Source organism: Anolis carolinensis, chromosome 4 (assembly GCF_035594765.1).
Source record: "Anolis carolinensis isolate JA03-04 chromosome 4, rAnoCar3.1.pri, whole genome shotgun sequence".
Classification (NCBI taxonomy): domain Eukaryota; kingdom Metazoa; phylum Chordata; class Lepidosauria; order Squamata; family Dactyloidae; genus Anolis; species Anolis carolinensis.
Window position 1 is genome coordinate 179689759 of NC_085844.1, and position 17582 is coordinate 179707340.

General features: G+C 43.1%; 2 protein-coding genes across 2 annotated transcripts in view; one reads left to right on the forward strand and one right to left on the reverse strand.

Annotated features, from left to right (window-relative positions):
- The window catches only part of bend5 (BEN domain containing 5), a 1240673-nt gene that overhangs the window by 965798 nt on the left and 257293 nt on the right, over positions 1-17582 (forward strand). Inside the window, exon 8 of the mRNA XM_062979625.1 lies at positions 16476-16590. Within this exon, the coding sequence (XP_062835695.1) occupies positions 16476-16590 (115 nt within the window). The remainder of the gene's footprint in view (positions 1-16475; positions 16591-17582) is intronic.
- Positions 1976-6725, reverse strand: LOC134298375 (uncharacterized). The gene is made up of 2 exons (XM_062978318.1): positions 5550-6725; positions 1976-2346 (listed from the first exon to the last, which is right to left on the reverse strand). The coding sequence occupies exons 1-2, from the start codon at positions 6723-6725 to the stop codon at positions 2239-2241; spliced, it is 1284 nt and encodes a 427-aa protein (XP_062834388.1). The 3' UTR covers positions 1976-2238.

The window sequence follows — 17582 nt, forward strand, 5'->3', positions numbered from 1 at the left end:
ATGGCTTCAAACTACAGGAAAGGAGATTCCACTTGAACATCAGGAAGAACTTCCTCACTGTGAGAGCTGTTCGACAGTGGAACTCTCTCCCCGGGGCCGTGGTGGAGGCTCCTTCTTTGGAGGCTTTTAAGCAGAGGCTGGATGGCCATCTGTCGGGGGTGCTTTGAATGCGATTTCCTGCTTCTTAGCAGGGGGTTGGACTGGATGGCCCATGTGGTCTCTTCCAACTCTACTATTCTATGATTCTATGATTCTAAGTGAAAATGTTGAATAATAGGGATTAAGGAAAAGCCTATTAAATGTCAAATTATGTTATTATTTTACAAATTAAGCACCAAATCATCATGTTTTGCAACAAATCAACAGAAAAAGCAGTTAATACATGGTAACGTTATGTAGTAATTACTGTATTTATGAATTTAGCACCAAAACATCGCAATGTATTGATAACATTGACTATAACAACATTGGCTACTAAAAAAATTGACCACAAATAAAGATAGAATTGCTGCCTAGAGAAATAGCTGTGGATCCGGATGGGAGGTGGACTGCATTGGATAATACAGAACATTGGATGAGCGAAGCTTGGATAAGCGATATTCTACTGTATATATATGCCTGTGCCTTCAAATGGTTTCTGATGTGTGGCAACCCTATTATGAAATTTATTTGGCAAAACCCCATCAATTGTTCAAAAGGGGGAGGCGCATTTGCCTTCATGCAACTTGCCCAAGGTTTCCGCACCTGAGCGCCAGAGTCATAGTCCAGCACTCAAACCATTACACCATGTTGGTTCTGAGCTTCTGCCCTAATCCTTTCTGTAATTCCCAGAAGTCCTAGACAGCTTGTCTCAGGAATTCTGAGAGCTGAAGTCCAAAACACATGGAGGACTACAAGTTTGACACCACTGCTCTAATTCCATCAATAGCTACCAGTGCCACAACATCCCCACCACATGCTTAGTGCCAGGGCCGGCCCAACACGGAGGCCACGTGAGGCTGCCGCCTCGGGCGCAGGCCCAGGAGGGCGCCATCAGGCGCCCTGGCCCCGCCTCCCACGCTGCGTGAGAGGCGGGGTCAGGGTGAGCTGCACGGGAGGCTCCCACGCAGCTCAGCCTCGCCGGCCTGGCCTTTTCCAGGGGGCCAGACTGCAGCAAAGGTCCTTGCAGGCCGCGATCACGGCCTGCAAGGACCTTTGCTGCAGTCTGGCCCCCTGGAAAAGGCCAGAGCGCGCTGGAAGGGAGGCAAGGCCCCGTCTGGGCGGAGCCTCGCCTCCCGGCCTGAGCGCCCTGGCCCTGCCTCTCACGCTGCATGAGAGGCGGGGCCAGGATGAGCTGCGTGGGGGCGGGGCCAGGGTTGGCCTCGCCTCCCGCGCAGCTCAGCTTGCCAGTCTGGCCTTTTCCAGGGGGCCAGACTGCAGCAAAGGTCCTTGCAGGCCGTGATCGTGGCCTGCAAGGACCTTTGCTGCAGTCTGGCCCCCTGGAAAAGGCCAGACTGGCAAGCTGAGCTGCGCGGGAGGCGGGGCCAACCCTGGCCCTGCCCCCCACGCCCTGGCCCCGCCTCTCATGCAGCATGAGAGGCGGGGCCAGGGCGACCTGCGTGGGAGGCGGGGCCAACCCTGGCGTGGGAGGCGGGGCCCGCCGGCGGGGCGCAGGAGGCGGGGGGGCGCAATTTCCCCTCCCCGCTTTATATAAAAAAATATGTCCGGCCGGCCCTGCTTAGTGCTATTGATCCCTTTCATTTCTGTGCTGGCATGCTGGCAGTAAAGTGAAGTCAGAGGCTGGGATTCTCCTTTCTGCTCTCCCATTGAGACTTTCCAAGTGGACTGTTTTCATTTTATTTTATATCTTATGTTTATATTTCTCTCTTTTTGTTTTTAAATGCTGGAATTGTGAAATTTCACATTGTTTTATTAAAAAAATTTAAACACTACTGTCAGGCTCACTTCAAAGGACCAGTCTGAACACAGATCAAAGATAGCTGCTCTCAAATTCAATCTTTATTGAAGAATACATGACTTTGGAAAAAGTCGAGAATGACCTAATGTTTACATACAATCATTTTTATCACCTCTGATGCAACGTAACACCACACGCAAATATCATCATCAAACCCCACCCCCTGTATCACATTTCTACTATTCCCACACACTCTACCAATTATAATTGTTTACACTTTCAACCCCGAGTTCCCAGGCTCTTCTATCTTCTTCTGCCAGGTGCTTCCAGGATTATTTATGTTATGACTCCAAGTCCAGGGCTTGGAAATTCAGCCCTGGGACTTGGTTCCATGACATGGCGCCCTCTTTTTCTCCATCCTCCTCTTCGGTGCTTCTTTCATCACAATTCTGAAATAAATCAAACAATAACTCTATGTGTCCATTTTGTCCAAAGTACCCATATACTTTTTCAGTAAGCTGCGATGGAATACTGGGTGTATTTTCCCTAAACTTTTTGGCAATGCCAACTGGAAAGTTACTTCGTTGATAACACCCTGTATTCTGAATGGTCCAATATATTTGGGGCCCAGTTTTCTCGAAGGCAGCCCCAATTTGATGTTTTGGGTACTTAACCACACTAAATCTCCTTCCTCCAATTTATCGCCTTCCATCCTTTTTCTGTCTGCGAATGTTTTATACTTTTTGTGTGCTTCCTTTAATGATGCAGTCACTTGACTCCAGCATTCTAGCATTTGAGTTTTCCATTTCCCTGCCCCTGTTTCTTCATTCTCTGTCCATCTTGGCAACTGGGGCAGAGGCTGTATTTCATACCCGTAAACTACTTCAAAGGGAGTTTTATTTGTTGCGGAATGTATAGTCGAATTAAAAGCTAGTTCTGCGAAAGTCAGCCACTTAGACCAGTCATTTTGTCTCATGTTAGAGTACATTCGAAGGAACTGCCCAAGCGTCTGTTGAGTACGTTCTACTGCCCCGTTTGTCATGGGGTGAAAAGCAGAACTTAGACTCCTTTCTGCTCCTAGCATTTCCAAGAATTTTTCCCAGAATTTTGCTGTGAACTGAACCCCTCTGTCACTGACCACTCTACTGGGACATCCATGAAGTTTGTAAATATGGTTTATGTACAATTCAGCTAGTTTCTCTGCCGATGGTAGTTTCGTCAGTGCTATAAAGTGGGCCTGTTTGGAAAACAGGTCTAATACTGTCCAAATATAACGATGTCCTTTGCTAACCGGCAGTTCCCCCACAAAGTCCATAGCTACACATTCCCAAGGCCTGGTAGGTTCTGCTACTGTTTGTAATAATCCCATTGGCTTCCCTCCTCTCGATTTATTTCTGGCACAATCATCACATTGAACAACATGATTCTTTATGTCCTTCCTCATCCCTGGCCACCAACAATGTTTTGCTATTGCCTTTGTTGTTTTTGTAATTCCTGTATGACCAGCGCTCTGGTTATTGTGAAAACGATGCAAAATCTTAATCCTTAATATTGCTGGGATATACAGTTTCTTGTTCACAAACCAGAATCCCCCCTTTTCTGCGTTGGATGCGATCCACTGATCTCCTTCGTATGACTGTTTCAGTTCTTTTCCCCAACTATTCTCCTCGTCGAATTTAATAATAGCAGTGTTCTCTCTTTGGGTCTGCGCTCTTGTACTGACAGCTAAGCCCCATTGTTTATCAGAGAATACTGTTCCCTCTTTTGCTGTGGTTATGCCTTCGTGTTGAGGCATGCGTGAAAGAGCATCTGCCAAGACATTCTGTTTCCCTTGGAAAAACTTTAATTGGAAATCGAACCTGCTGAAGTATTGTGCCCATCTAATTTGTTTGGGGGACAATTTTCGAGGAGATTTTAAATACTGGAGGTTCTTATGGTCAGACCAAATTTCAAATGGGATTCCGCTCCCTTCGAGGAAGTGTCGCCAGCATTCTAAGGCTTTTAATATGGCTAATGCTTCTTTTTCCCATATGGGCCAACATTTTTCAGTTTCACTGAACTTCCGGGACAAATATCCACAAGGTTTTAAGTTCCCATTTTGATCTTTTTGCAATAGTACTGCCCCGTATGCACAGTCTGAAGCATCGCAATGGATTATGAAAGGGCTCCGGATATCGGGGTGTTTTAGGACGGGTTCTTCTGTGAAGCATCCTTTTAGGGTTTCAAATGCCTTTTGGCATTCTGGCGTCCAACTCAGTTTGGCGCCAGGAGCTTTCACTTTTGCTGTCTCCCCTTTCCCTTTTGTTTTTAAAAGTTCAGTAAGGGGTGCGGTTATTTGCGCAAAGCCTTTTATGAACGATCTATAAAAATTTGCAAACCCCAGAAATGATTGCAATTGCCTCCTTGTTTGAGGTACTCCCCATTCTTTTACGTCTGATACTTTAGACGGGTCCATAGCTAACCCTTCTGGAGATATCCGATACCCCAGAAAGTCAATTTGAGTTTTATTAAATTCACATTTGGACAGTTTTGCATACAGCTTTGCTTCCCTTAGTCTCTGCAAAACTTCCCGGACCAATTCCACGTGCTTTTCTTTATCTTCGCTCACGATCAAGATGTCATCAAGGAATATGAATACTCCTCGGTACAACAATGGGTGCAGTATTTCATTTATAAGCTGCATAAAGCAACTGCCGCCATTTTTTAACCCAAATGGCAAAATTTTATATTCAAAATGGCCGAATGCGCAGGAAAATGCAGTTTTCCAAGTATCCTCGGGTTTGATTCTTAATTTATGATATGCTTCAATTAAATCCAGTTTAGTAAATATGCTCCCTTTCTTCAATACGGTAATTAAATCCTTTACTAAGGGCATAGGGTATTTATTGTCCTTAGTAATTGCATTTAAATTTCGATAGTCAATGCACAATCTTAGAGAGTTGTCTTTCTTTCTCCTAAATAACACTGGGGCTCCGAGAGGAGAATTGGATGGCTTAATGAAGCCTCGCGCCAGGTTCTTATCAATATATTTCCTCAATTCCTCCTTCTCCTGAACAGACATGGGATACACTTTTGGTTTTGGTAAGTTTGCTCCTGGGGTTATTTCAATTTCTACTTCTATATTCCTCTTGGGAGGTAATTTACTTGCCTCTTTCTGATTGAAAACATCCACAAAGTCTCTGTATTCAGGTGGCAATAGCTGTGGGTCTATTTCCCCTGCTTCATTTCCCTCGTCCTCCTCTCCTGCTATTTTGCTTATCTCCCATTGCGTTTGTTGTTCTTTAAATGCTAGGCTCTTTCCTCTCCAATCTACTTCAGGATTTGCCTGTTCGAGCCATGGGATCCCTAGTATTACATGGTATGTGGCAATAGGGGCTATCACAAAGGATATTCTTCCTTCCCATTTGCCTATTTTACATGGGACCCCCCGTATTTCCTTCGTAGATACTTCCCCAGCAGCAACTGATCCATCTAGCTGCGAAAATGCAATTGGGGAGTCAAGCAACGTCTGCTGGCATTTCAGCGCTCCTGCTAATTCCGGAGTTATAATGTTCCTAGAACAACCGCAATCCACGAATGCCCTGCAGGTGGCCCGATTCTCTAGCCCCGATAGGCAGATTGGCACTACTAGCATGCGTTTGTCTCGACTCACCAGCCTTTCCGGAGATTCTGGGGCTCGCACCTCCTCCTCCGCTCGTCTCCCGGCTGCTGGCTTGGGCTTTGAGGGTTTTGGCGGCTCCCCCTTCCGGGCCCAACATTCTGCTGCTCGATGGCCCGTCTTCCCACATACAAAGCATCCCGGCTTGGGTTTGTTGTCATCTCCTTTGAAGGGGATCCCCGGCCTCCCTCCGGGCCTTTCCTGCTTCCTCGTTTCTCCTCGACCCCTCGCCACCGGTCTTTGCTGGCCGCCGCCGCCCCTGAAACGCTTTACTTGGGCCAGGGTGGATTCGACGCGCCCCGCTAGTTGTATCCAGCCCTGGAGTGTTTCTGGGTCGTCTCTGTGCGCTGCCCAACTGAAAACCTCGGGGCGTAGTCCCTCTTTGAATATCTCCACTTTGGTCACTTCAGACCACTCTGGCACCCTTTCCGCGAGATGGAGGAATTCCTCTGCGTACTCGGGCACCGTTTTGTCCCTCTGCTTTATTCCTTTAAGCTGGTCTCGAGCCCTCAATTGCTCTAGCCGGTCTCTGAACCGGTTTTCCAGTGCGGCGAGGAAGCGGGGTACTGACCTCAGGCACGGGTCGCGTCTGGCATGTAGTTGCACATACCAGCTGGCTGCTCCTCTCTTTAGTGTGTTGCCGATGGCCCGAACCATGCTTCCTTCGGAGGGGAATGTGTGTGCATTGTCTTCCATATATCCTCTGATGCTAATGAGGAAAAAGTTCAGTTCAGATGATTCCCCTCCGTATTCCAGTTTGAGCTCTTCCCTCCTTTGCATCCATTCTGCGGCCCGTTGATGCTGTCTGGGAGGCATGGGGAAGGGTTGCATCGGGTTTCCTTGGACGGCCCCTTTGAACACGCCGCGCCCCACTCCGGCGGTCGTTCCGCGCGGCTCCCGAAATTCTGCCGCTGCTGTCGGCCCTTCCACCCATCCGAATGCGGGCCTCGCTGTAGCCCCCGCACCTCGCCTTCCCTCGTCGTACGGCACATCCTCCTCCTCTTCCTGGATCTCCGGCTCCTCTCCGCCTTCGTCCGCCAATCCACTGGACCCGATCCCTGGCCCCAGTGGTCTTTCCACCCCGACGCCCATTCGGGGGGTTGGAAGTCCTGTTGGAGTTGGCGGCCTCAGAGTTCCCAGAGCTTGCTGGCGCTCCACTTCGCGCGCCATTCTGTCTTGGAACTCCAGTTCCTGCCAGTATTCCTCATCCCCCTCGCCCCTCGCCGCCACGGGGCTCTGCGTTGAGGCGCGCTGGCCCCTCTGGCTCCAAGCTTCTTCTTTACTTGGCTCTCTCTCGGCGCCATATCGGGTGGGCTCCCTCTGGAGATTCTCTTCCAATAGTGGCACCAACCTCCCCACGGTTTCCGACAGCCTGGATAAATTAGTTTCCAGGATTGATAACCGCAGGGCCACGGTCTCCGGCATGCTTCCTCCAGATCCCCAACTGGTTTCTGCAGCCGCAGAGACGCCTCTTCCTCCTCTGGGAATCCTCTGGGTCACGCCGTTCGGCCTGGGGTACCCCGTAGAGGAAGCTATGGCTTGCAGCGTCTCTTCCCCCAACGGCCGGGCCCCTGGCAAAGGCCTCTCTGCTCCATTTAGGCTTTGATCGCCTTCTCCACTCATTATCACTTCACTGCGAATCCGCAGGAGGGTGAGATCGGGATTCTCGACTTAAATGTCAGGCTCACTTCAAAGGACCAGTCTGAACGCAGATCAAAGATAGCTGCTCTCAAATTCAATCTTTATTGAAGAATACATGACTTTGGAAAAAGTCGAGAATGACCTAATGTTTACATACAATCATTTTTATCACCTCTGATGCAACGTAACACCACACGCAAATATCATCATCAAACCCCACCCCCTGTATCACATTTCTACTATTCCCACACACTCTACCAATTATAATTGTTTACACTTTCAACCCCGAGTTCCCAGGCTCTTCTATCTTCTTCTGCCAGGTGCTTCCAGGATTATTTATGTTATGACTCCAAGTCCAGGGCTTGGAAATTCAGCCCTGGGACTTGGTTCCATGACACACTACTAGTGCTGGAAGGCAGGGTTAGAAGGATATGCAGAGATATAATTGCAGGACCATAACTTGGCAAATTGGCAACACTACACTAATGAAGAGAGGTACAATATCTAGAGAACTCACTATGCTATGTATTTGCTATCAATGATACAACTATAGTGGAATAGTGGGTTTGTGCAAGAAAATCCTCTGTGCTACAATTCACACAATAGTTCAAACATGTACATAAGGAGTGGTTTCAGAAGGAACTATGCTAAAGGACAAAACCACCTTGATATGAGCTTTCCCAATAATAATGTATGACACATTCTCATCTTGCCTTATTATAAACTTCTTGTCAGGATTTCTGTCTTGCCACATCACAGGAGGTGCAGTGGTAGCATGACAGTATCATGATCTCCAGCAAAATAACTGTTAAGGACCACTGATTTTTTAATGAAGTGAAGGAAGTTGTTGCAGCCCAGCTAGGATATTTTAGCTTTAAATGAACATGATATCTATACCCTTTACTACGTTTCTACTATGTTGGTGTTCTAATGACTGGGCTTGCTTGAGCATGATACTCCAGAATCAAGACATGGATGTCATATTTAATGCAACTTATATTCTGAGAAATAGACCTAAATAAAGACATGATAAATGGATGAGCTGTTTTTCACCTGCACCTGTTTCTTTTGCCATGGACGATCACCTATCTCAATCAGACACAACTAGACACAGTGAAGACATCTGCCCTTGTGCTTTGCTACTCTGCTGCTGAATGTGTATGCCCAGTGTGGAATACATCTCACTGCTTTAAAACAATGGATGTGGCTCTTAATGAGACATCCACATTATCACAGGATGATGACCCCTACACCACTGGAGAAATTATACTGTTTAGCTGGTATTGCACCACCTGACATACGTTGGGAAGTAGCAGCCAATAATGAAAGGACCAAGGCAGTGACATCTCCGGCCCATCCCTTGTTCGAATATTGGCCAGCACGGCAACACCTTTAATCAAGAAATAGCTTTCTAAGATCTACAGAAATACTCACAGGAACACCTCTCAAGCAAGATTCCAAAAGTGGCAGGCTAAAACCCGAAACCTCAGTCCATGGCTGATACTGGATGAGAGACTCCCTTCTGGGCACATAGAAGACTGGGTGACTTGGAAGGAATTGAACAGACTGTGCTCTGGCACTACGAGATGCAGAGCCAACCTTAAAATATGAGGCCACAGAGTGGAGTCCATAACATGCGAGTGTGGAGAAGAGCAAACCACAGACCATTTACTACAATGAGCCCGGCCACATGCACAATGGAGGACCTTCTTACAGTGACACCAGAGGCACTCTAAGTGGACAGCTTCTGGTCAAAGGACAGTTAGTATAATGCCAAGTTTTAAACTTTGTTTCTGTTGTTAAATACATGATAACTGTACCCTCAATTAGCTTCTGACACAATAAATAAATAACCTATCTCATTGCTTTTCTGAACATTGATCAACACCGAACAGCATTTTATTTATTAGTATACATCATCATTGTTATCACCATCATATGTTCACTTAACAGAGAATGGTAGGGTCTTACTCAAGGAGCATGCAATCTGAAAATAGATACAGTAATTTTGCACACCAGCCAGAGCCCTCTGTGTGAAAGAGTAATCAGTGTAGTTCCCTATGATATTAAAACAGCAGTGTTTTCTTTGATAAATAAAACCGCACTTTGGATACTTTGTCTACAATCCTAAACATACTTATCTAAAGTAATTATATCTAATTCAGTGGGACTGACTTGTGAATAAACCTATAGAAAACTGTGTTGTTAAATATGTAAATATGAGAACTGATCTTCAGCTTCCTAACTTCTACTAAAAGTTCTCACCTGTCCTCTGTATTTATAATTCTACTTTTAAAAAAGAGAATTGATAGCGTGCATCTCTCACCCTCAAATGTGCTCAAGAGGTAAGCCATTTCAGCATTCACAATGACATCCACTATGGATTATTTTAGGTAATCATCCTTTCTAAAGAAAATTCCTATGACAGCATAATGCTTGATCTTGTCGATATCTATTATACAAGCCAACATGGCTCATTTATCAATATTTGTTTAGAATGAGTATCACAAATACTTCAGGAAAGTGCTCTCTTCAGTAATTTCAGTGGACAGCCCAATATTTATTTGTAGGAGAAATATGTATTCTGTAGAAAAATGTGCTCAATACTGGCTTCAGTATAAAAGTCTTTGATCCTTCAGATAGTCATGACAGAAGTATACCCTTTCATAGTAGTATTGATTCAGGCTGTCCTCAAAAGGAATCTGTAACGCTGAATATTTAATGATTGACATTTCTTTTAATTCTTATAAAGCAATCTAGGAATTAAGGATATCTATCTTTCTATTCATTCAAGCAATTCATTTGTCACCTCTCAACTTTTCTGGGTCCCTGTGGCAATGCCCAATTGGTAAAAATACTTTAAACACAGTAAATAAATTGGTAATTGGGAATAAATCTTTTAAAACAGTAAAACTAATTCATCTTCTTTGAAGAACCCAAGTAGTCTATATGAAGAAAAAATTGATAATATATTTGTTATATACAAGTTAATGGAAGACTGTTTCCTTAACTTCCATTGGTTTCATTTAAAATCTGTCTAAAATCCACCAAAGCAAGAAGTTTTGGTGTTCAGTTAATAGCATTCTAGCTCTGAGCTGTGCACAAAGATCATTTGCATATATGTATGTTTTTGTTCAATCCCATTATGTATTGATATAAAAATATATACATTTATATTTTAATATAATACATTATTTCTCAATCACTTTTTTAATCTAAAAAAGCCCCCAAAGTAAATTCAAAACTGTAAAACAATTCAGGAAATAAATTAAGAGGAAGACAAAATATAATCTTAAAATCAGAGTGTTGACTTAATACCTTTAGATATTAAAGCTAGAGAAAGGACATCTGTGTACAGATAAGCCAGTGGTTCTCAACCTGTGGGTCCCTAGATGTTTTGGCCTTCAACTCCCAAAAATCCTAATAGCTGGTAATCTGGCTGGGATTTCTGGAGTTGTAGGCCAAAACACCTGGGGAACCCACAAGTTGAGAACCACTGACATAAGTGGTATTTTCAAAAAAGTAAGTGTAAGGCTTTTGTAGCTATCAGTGCAGTGCTGCTTCTGTAGATGCAGCTACCATAGAGTTAACACAGTTTGACACTGCTTCAATTGCTAAGGTTCAATGCTATGGAATTATGGAAATTGTAGTTTTATGAAGTCTTGATCTTTTTCTGTCAGAGACTGCTGGTGCCTCAACAAATTACAACTCTCATGATACTCTCCGTAGTATTGAAGAACTCTTGTCAGTTGGACATCACAACCCTGTTTCACCATTTTCTCACCACTAGCTACTTTCAGTGGGACAACGGATTCTATGAACAGAAAGATGGAGTGGCCACGGGGAGCCCTCTCAGCCCAGTAGTAGCAAATTTCTATATGGAACACTTTGAAAAACAAATGCTAGAAACAGCACCAAAAAAGCCAACTGTATGGTTCAGATATGTTGATGACACCTTCACCATTTGGAGCCATGGGGAAGAGGAACTCAGCAAGTTCCTGGACCACCTCCACAGCATCCACCCAAACACCCAATTCACCATGGAAAAAGAAAAGGAAGGAAAACTGCCATTTCTAGATGTTCTGGTCACCCGCAAACCCAATCAACAATTGGGCCACACAGTTTACAGAAAACCTACACACTCAGATACCTTCATAAAAGCTCAAACCATCACCCAAGTCAAAAAAGAAGCACAATCAAAGCCCTGACAGACCGTGCACAAAGATTCTGTGAACCTCACCTCCTCCAAGGTGAACTAAACCACCTAAACTGGGTTCTACAGGCCACTGGATACTCCACCATGGACATTAGAAGAGCTGCAAGGCCAAGAGCAAGCCAAGAGAGTAAAGACAAAGATCCACGCAGAGGAAATGTGTTCTTACCATACATCAAGGAAACCACTGACTGAAGTGCCATCAGTGGATGATGAAGCAGCTGCTCCCCCCTGTGGCCAGAATCGAACATCCCCTCAGAAGAAGGTTAAATTGCCTCTGCGTCTGTCTGTCTTGGTCTCTGTTTGATGTGTTTATGGGCATTGAATGTTTGCCCTATGTGTGTATAATGTGATCCGCCTTGAGTCCCCTTTGGGGTGAGAAGGACGGAATATAAATACTGTAAATAAATAAATAGGTAAACTGATGAAGAAACACAACCTACAAACTATCTACAGACCCACAAAGAAAACCCAACAAATGCTACGGTCAGCGAAGGGCAAGAGGGATCCTCTCACCTCTGCAGGAGTCTACTGTATACCATGCAGCTGTGGACAGTCTACATAGGGACCACCAAACGCAGCATTGCCCAAAAACAAGTCAAAGAACATGAGAGGCATTGCAGACTAACTTAACCAGAGAAATCAGCCATAGCAGAGCACTTGATGAACCAACCTGGACACAGTATATTATTTGACAACACAGAAAAGTTTGACAACTCCAACAACTATCATGTCAGATTACACAGAGAAGCCATTGAAATTCACAAGCATGTGGACAACTTCAACAGAAAGGAGGAAACCATGAAAATGAACAAAATCTGGCTACCAGTATTAAAAAACTCAAAAATCAGAACAGTAAATAAGAAGCAACACTCTGAAAACAGAGGAGTTCCAGACATGAATCAACCAGGGGCAGCTAACGACTCTGAACAAAGGATGCCCCCAGGCAGGAAGAAACCAGGAGATGAAGCTATTCAATGCTAATTAAGGTGATTAACTACAACATTCACATTGGCCTCCAACTGACAAGAGTTCTTCTCTCACCCTGGACTTTCCACAGATATAGATAAACTTTCCTTGCTTAGTTTCTCCATACCTCACAACCTCTGAGGATGCCTGCCATAGTTGTGGGCGAAACGTCAGGAGAGAATACTTCTGGAACATGGCCATACAGCCTGGAAAACATACAACAACCCAGTTTTGAGGCACTTATGGAAGCATTATTTCTATTTTTCAGTGCCTCAACAGAAGTTATTTATATTTCATGTTTGATTTAGCTGATTAAAATTGGATCACCTCATTTGATCCAAAGCAAAGTAATGGTTCCAAAATCCAAACAAATCTATGGGAATACAGTTATTTTCTTTAATCACATACTAATTGGCCAGCCAATTAATCTGCTCATCTGTGAAGAGAAAATATTTTGCAACAAGTAGCTCCATTTCCAGAAGTCATTCTCAGAGGTAACATTTCAGTGGTCATGTTTTCTTCCAACCCTGCAACATGGTCCAATGCCTCAAGAGTTGCATAGGTCAATTAGTGGACAAATTAAGCAATTATTAGCCACTAACAGGGTGACTGGCATCATTAGTCCTCTTGTTTACCAGCAAACTTATTTTAATACAAGGACCAACAAATAAATTAAGGCATCTGTTGTATCCAGCATCTGCCTTCAAGTAAATTATATTAAATTGATTTGGTTTCTGCCAGATTTTTAACCTTGGTCTAATGAAATATAAGAAATGTCTTTTGCTGAATGTAGAAAATGTAAATTTTCAGTTGCATTGATTTATAGACATAAAAAGCAAGTCCTCTTGGCTTTTAAAAAATCCAGTGCATTTTTATTTCGGTCCTTATTGATCTGGAGGCCATCATTTCCATCTGAACAAAAGCTCTGAAGTATTTTTATCGATTCGCTGAGTCCTCATCATGATTTTATTGTAGGATATGAATACATATATAAGGCAGATTTCATTTGCATCTTTGTTATGATGATCAATAGAGATTTTCCTATCTTGCCTTCAGTGCTGATATTTGCCTTTGACTTTTTCTGTTAACATTTTAAGATTAAATTCAGTTGAGACATCTCAATTTTGGATTTTTTTTTTGTTTGAACAGTACTCTCTTTTGTAAACAATGTATTTTTCTCTATAAAAGAATTCTGTTGAATATTTTGTAATTTTCAGTATTTTATTTGTTAGCCTTCAGCAGAGAGATGCACTGGGTTGGATTCACGGTTAATGTAAGTCCCATTGATTTCAGTAAATTCACTTTCACACTTCTAAAGATAGCATATCACAGTGTTCCCTCACTACTTCGCGGTTCACTTTTCACAGATTCGCTGTTTCGTGTTTTTTCAATAAACTCTAAAAGAATATTATAAATCATAAAAAATTACAATTTACAGCCTAAGGAAGGGAGGAAGGAGAAGCCGAAGGGAGAGAAAAGGAGCCCAAGCAGCAACAGGAGGAGAAGGAGGCAATTTGTCAACACAAGATTAGTTGATAAAGGCTTAAAATAGTTATAACTACTGTACTAAAATAATTTATAAATATTAAAATAAATATAGTATCCCTACTTTGCAGATTTTCACTTATTGCAGGTGGTCCTGGAACGTAACCCACACAATAAGTAAGGGAACACTGTACAAGCATGATTACAAGGAAATTCAGCATCAGTGGTCGATCTCTGGTCTATTTGCATGAGAGAAGCAAGGGACATTGAGCCATTGCAGTTAAAATGGTGTCAAACTGCATTAATTTTACAATGTAGATGCCCCTGTAGTTGACCCTGGGGACTCAATATTCTAATATTAAAAAGTAATATACCTAGCAATCATGAGGTCTGTGAGTACCTGAAATTCTCTAAAGATAATAATGGTGTAACCTCAAGAACATAATTACCTAAGAAAGGACACAGCTTCATATGAATTGCAGTTTGCTGTACTTTCTGAGAAAAGTCAAAATTGTCTTGTGAACAAAATAGGAGCAAAACATGGAAAATGTAGTTAAAATAATATAGATGTACATCCAGTTCTTAATACAGAACAAAAGGAAGCATAGAAATAGGGTATGAATATTTCCTACGCAATGGTACATCTATTGTTTCAACCTTACCTGGCAGAAGTTGAGAATCAGTTTCCATTTATATTTTTGCAATTGTAACAGCTTGAAAATGTTGTGTTAAAACATACACTTGCTATGACAAAATCAGACAGTTTTCCTCTGCCAAGTGTTGCAGTTCTGCCAAATGACCTCTTAATTTGTTTTCATACAGCATGTATTAGCTTCGTGCCAAATGTTGACTATAATATAAAATAAGGAGAGAAAGAAGGTTCTCCAAGGCATCTCATCAGATCATATCAATCCTTTTTGGGAAGCAGCATAGGAAATCTTTTTGCTTTTGTATTCCAGATGTCTTTTTCATTCTGATTTTATTTCCATGTAATAAACTATCAATCCCTAACACGGCAATGGCATGCTGTAGTGTACAGTACAAGTGGGAAATATGTGACTGCAGGCCTTTTGTAGATCTCAAAATCTGTATTTTAAGATCCAAATGGTCCCTGCATCCCATTTATCTGTTTGTGTCAAAATTGGTGGTTGATGTTTTCCCAAAACAGCCAATAACACCCCCAAAGCATCTGTCCACTTCTGCTGTCCATGAAAATCCATGGCTACGCATCAAGTAAATCTTTTCATAAGATTGATGATGATGATGATAATGATTATTTATATTCTGTTTTTTTCTCTCCATAAGGAGACTCGAGGCAGCAAACATTAAAACATTACAATACAATTGAAAATATACAATATTAAAACAGTATTAGACATCATTAGTATTAAACACAATTCAGATTAAATCCATAAAAAACTTACAAAATCACAGCAGCCCCTGACATGATCTTAAAAACTTTCTTTAAAAGCCTGTCTGAATAAAAAGTTTTTAGCCTGCCACCGGAAGGACAGCAGGGAGGAGGCCATTCTGGCTTCCTTGGGCCGGGAGTTCCAGAGTCAAGGGGCAGCCACCGAGAAGGAAAGCCCGCCTTCTCGTTCCCACCAACTGAGCTTGAGATGAGGGTGAGATATCAGTGCCCGGGCAGGTTTGTACAAGCGGATGTGGTCAGCCAAATAGCCTGTTCCTGGACCTGATTGCCCCTTTCTTTTCTTTTTCAAGGTTTAAAGAATTTTTTTAAATTAAACTTTTTGACGTTTAACCCCCCCCCCCTTTCCCCACCCCCAAGTTACTGTGAATAGAGGAGCTGAACAAGCTTGGCTGGTTTCAACCAATCATGACTCATGGCGTGTTATAGGGGAGAAAGGTACAAAACTGGGGTTTGTCTCTGATAGTTAGAAGATAGGGAAAGATGGCATACAGATAGGGAAATGATTGCAGAGAGATTCAGAAGGTTGGTCTAAAGGTAGGGAAAATGTTATAATACATTTTCCCTATCTTTCCCCTGACAGTCAGCCAAGGGGAATGAATGAATAGGTCTGGAGGATTTATGAATGATCAAATAATTCTATAGTTAATGTGTGATCTAGTTTTATTAATAACTTGTATTTGCTTGGGTATTTTTTTACAACTATGTCTGGCTGTTCCTGTTAATTTTTGATCATGGGTTTAGAAATGCTTAAAATACCAAACCCACAGAACAACACTTCCACTGGTCCATGTAGCCATAATTTTGAGGTGCAAGTACCCCATCCAGGAGGGTCACGAGGGCAAGGTGAGTGATAGGAGCCCAAGGTTTGGAACTAGGGCCAGCTTGGTGAGGGGGTCCATCACAATAGCTTGTTTTACAAAATAATAACAAAATTAGGTCTTGATTTGAAAGGAATGTATTACTTATTTAAGAAATTTCAGATGGATCAATTGGGTTCTCAGATCACATCAGTAGCATGTTATAGTCTATGGAAAAATTTCTTTGTCTAATTGGAATTTCTGTTTCATGTTAGTGAAATTCAGTAGACAGTAAACTGTAATTAAATATATTTTATAAAATATAATGGAATCTTCGTTTGATTATGAGTGACATTTAATATGTTCTTCCCTATTTCCTTTAGGTGTAATTGATTTTCTTGTGAGCCCACATCCAATTGCCAAAGTGTTGAGAGATCGTTTAGTCTTCAAGATTGCTCCTATGCTTAATCCAGATGGTGTTTATCTTGGCAATTACAGGTATGGGCATGCAATATATGTTTATGTATTCTTGCTTGCTTCAAAGTGATGAATCTGAGGTAGGACTGGCTTATGAATGGAATAGCTAAGTTATATCCAGATTCTAGGTATTATATCTGGGACTCATTTGGATCATTGTGTGGGGATGGGTGTCACGAATCCTGCTTAGATGATCACAAATGACACAAACACAGGGTTGGAGGGAAACGGGCCACAACTTGTTTATTGATTACAGGAACAGAAGGGCTTGGCAGCCATGCATGGGTCCTGGATCCTGTATCAGTCAGCCCAATGCTGACCGTTCCCAAAACCATGACAGGGTGCAACCGGGTCAATACCAGGCCAGCGTTAAACCCGCATCCCTGACAACCACCAGACACTCCCCCCACCATCCGGTAAGGGGGGGGGGGAGGCAGACCAGATCCAGGGCCCATGCCAAATGCCAACCAAGTTGTGACAAAAACAAAACAGATAACATACAACCACAAACTACGACATGCAGGGAGGGAGGGATGGGACAAAGAAAGCAGGCCAGTGCCTGCTAAGGCCAAGGAGCACCCTTAAAAGGGGTGCCCTGGCCAATCAGCGGCAGGCCCTGGCCTACTGGAGTGGGCAGGCCCTTGCCGCTGATAGGAGGACGACTTCCATGACGGGAAACCTTCCCACCAAACCAGGGGCTCCTGGGAAGGAGAAGCCCCCTTGGAGGCACCATTAGCCGCATGGAGGCACCCACCCCTGCAATGGCCATCCCAGGTAAGTCAGTCACTGCATTTAAGGGGCTCAGATTGCAAACTTTTAAAAAGTAGATCTCTAGCCCTACTAATTTTACACTGCAGTTATATGAAACAATGAAAAGAAAATCCATGTTTTTCTAATTTTATGAGCCTTTTGAAAGCCACAACAGCTTGCATAATGTAGACATGGAACAGAATGGTCAGTGATGTGGAGCCTGGACATGTGAGAAACACAATGTCAATGAAATCCATTGATTT

Coding starts and splice junctions, on each gene's coding strand:
- LOC134298375 (XM_062978318.1), bottom strand. CDS start 6,725: ATGGCGCGCGAAGTGGAGCGCCAGCAAGCTCTGGGAACTCTGAGGCCG. Junction 2,347..5,549: donor CAGAATCTCCGGAAAGGCTG/GTGAGTCGAGAC, acceptor GATTTATTTCAG/AATTGTGATGAAAGAAGCAC.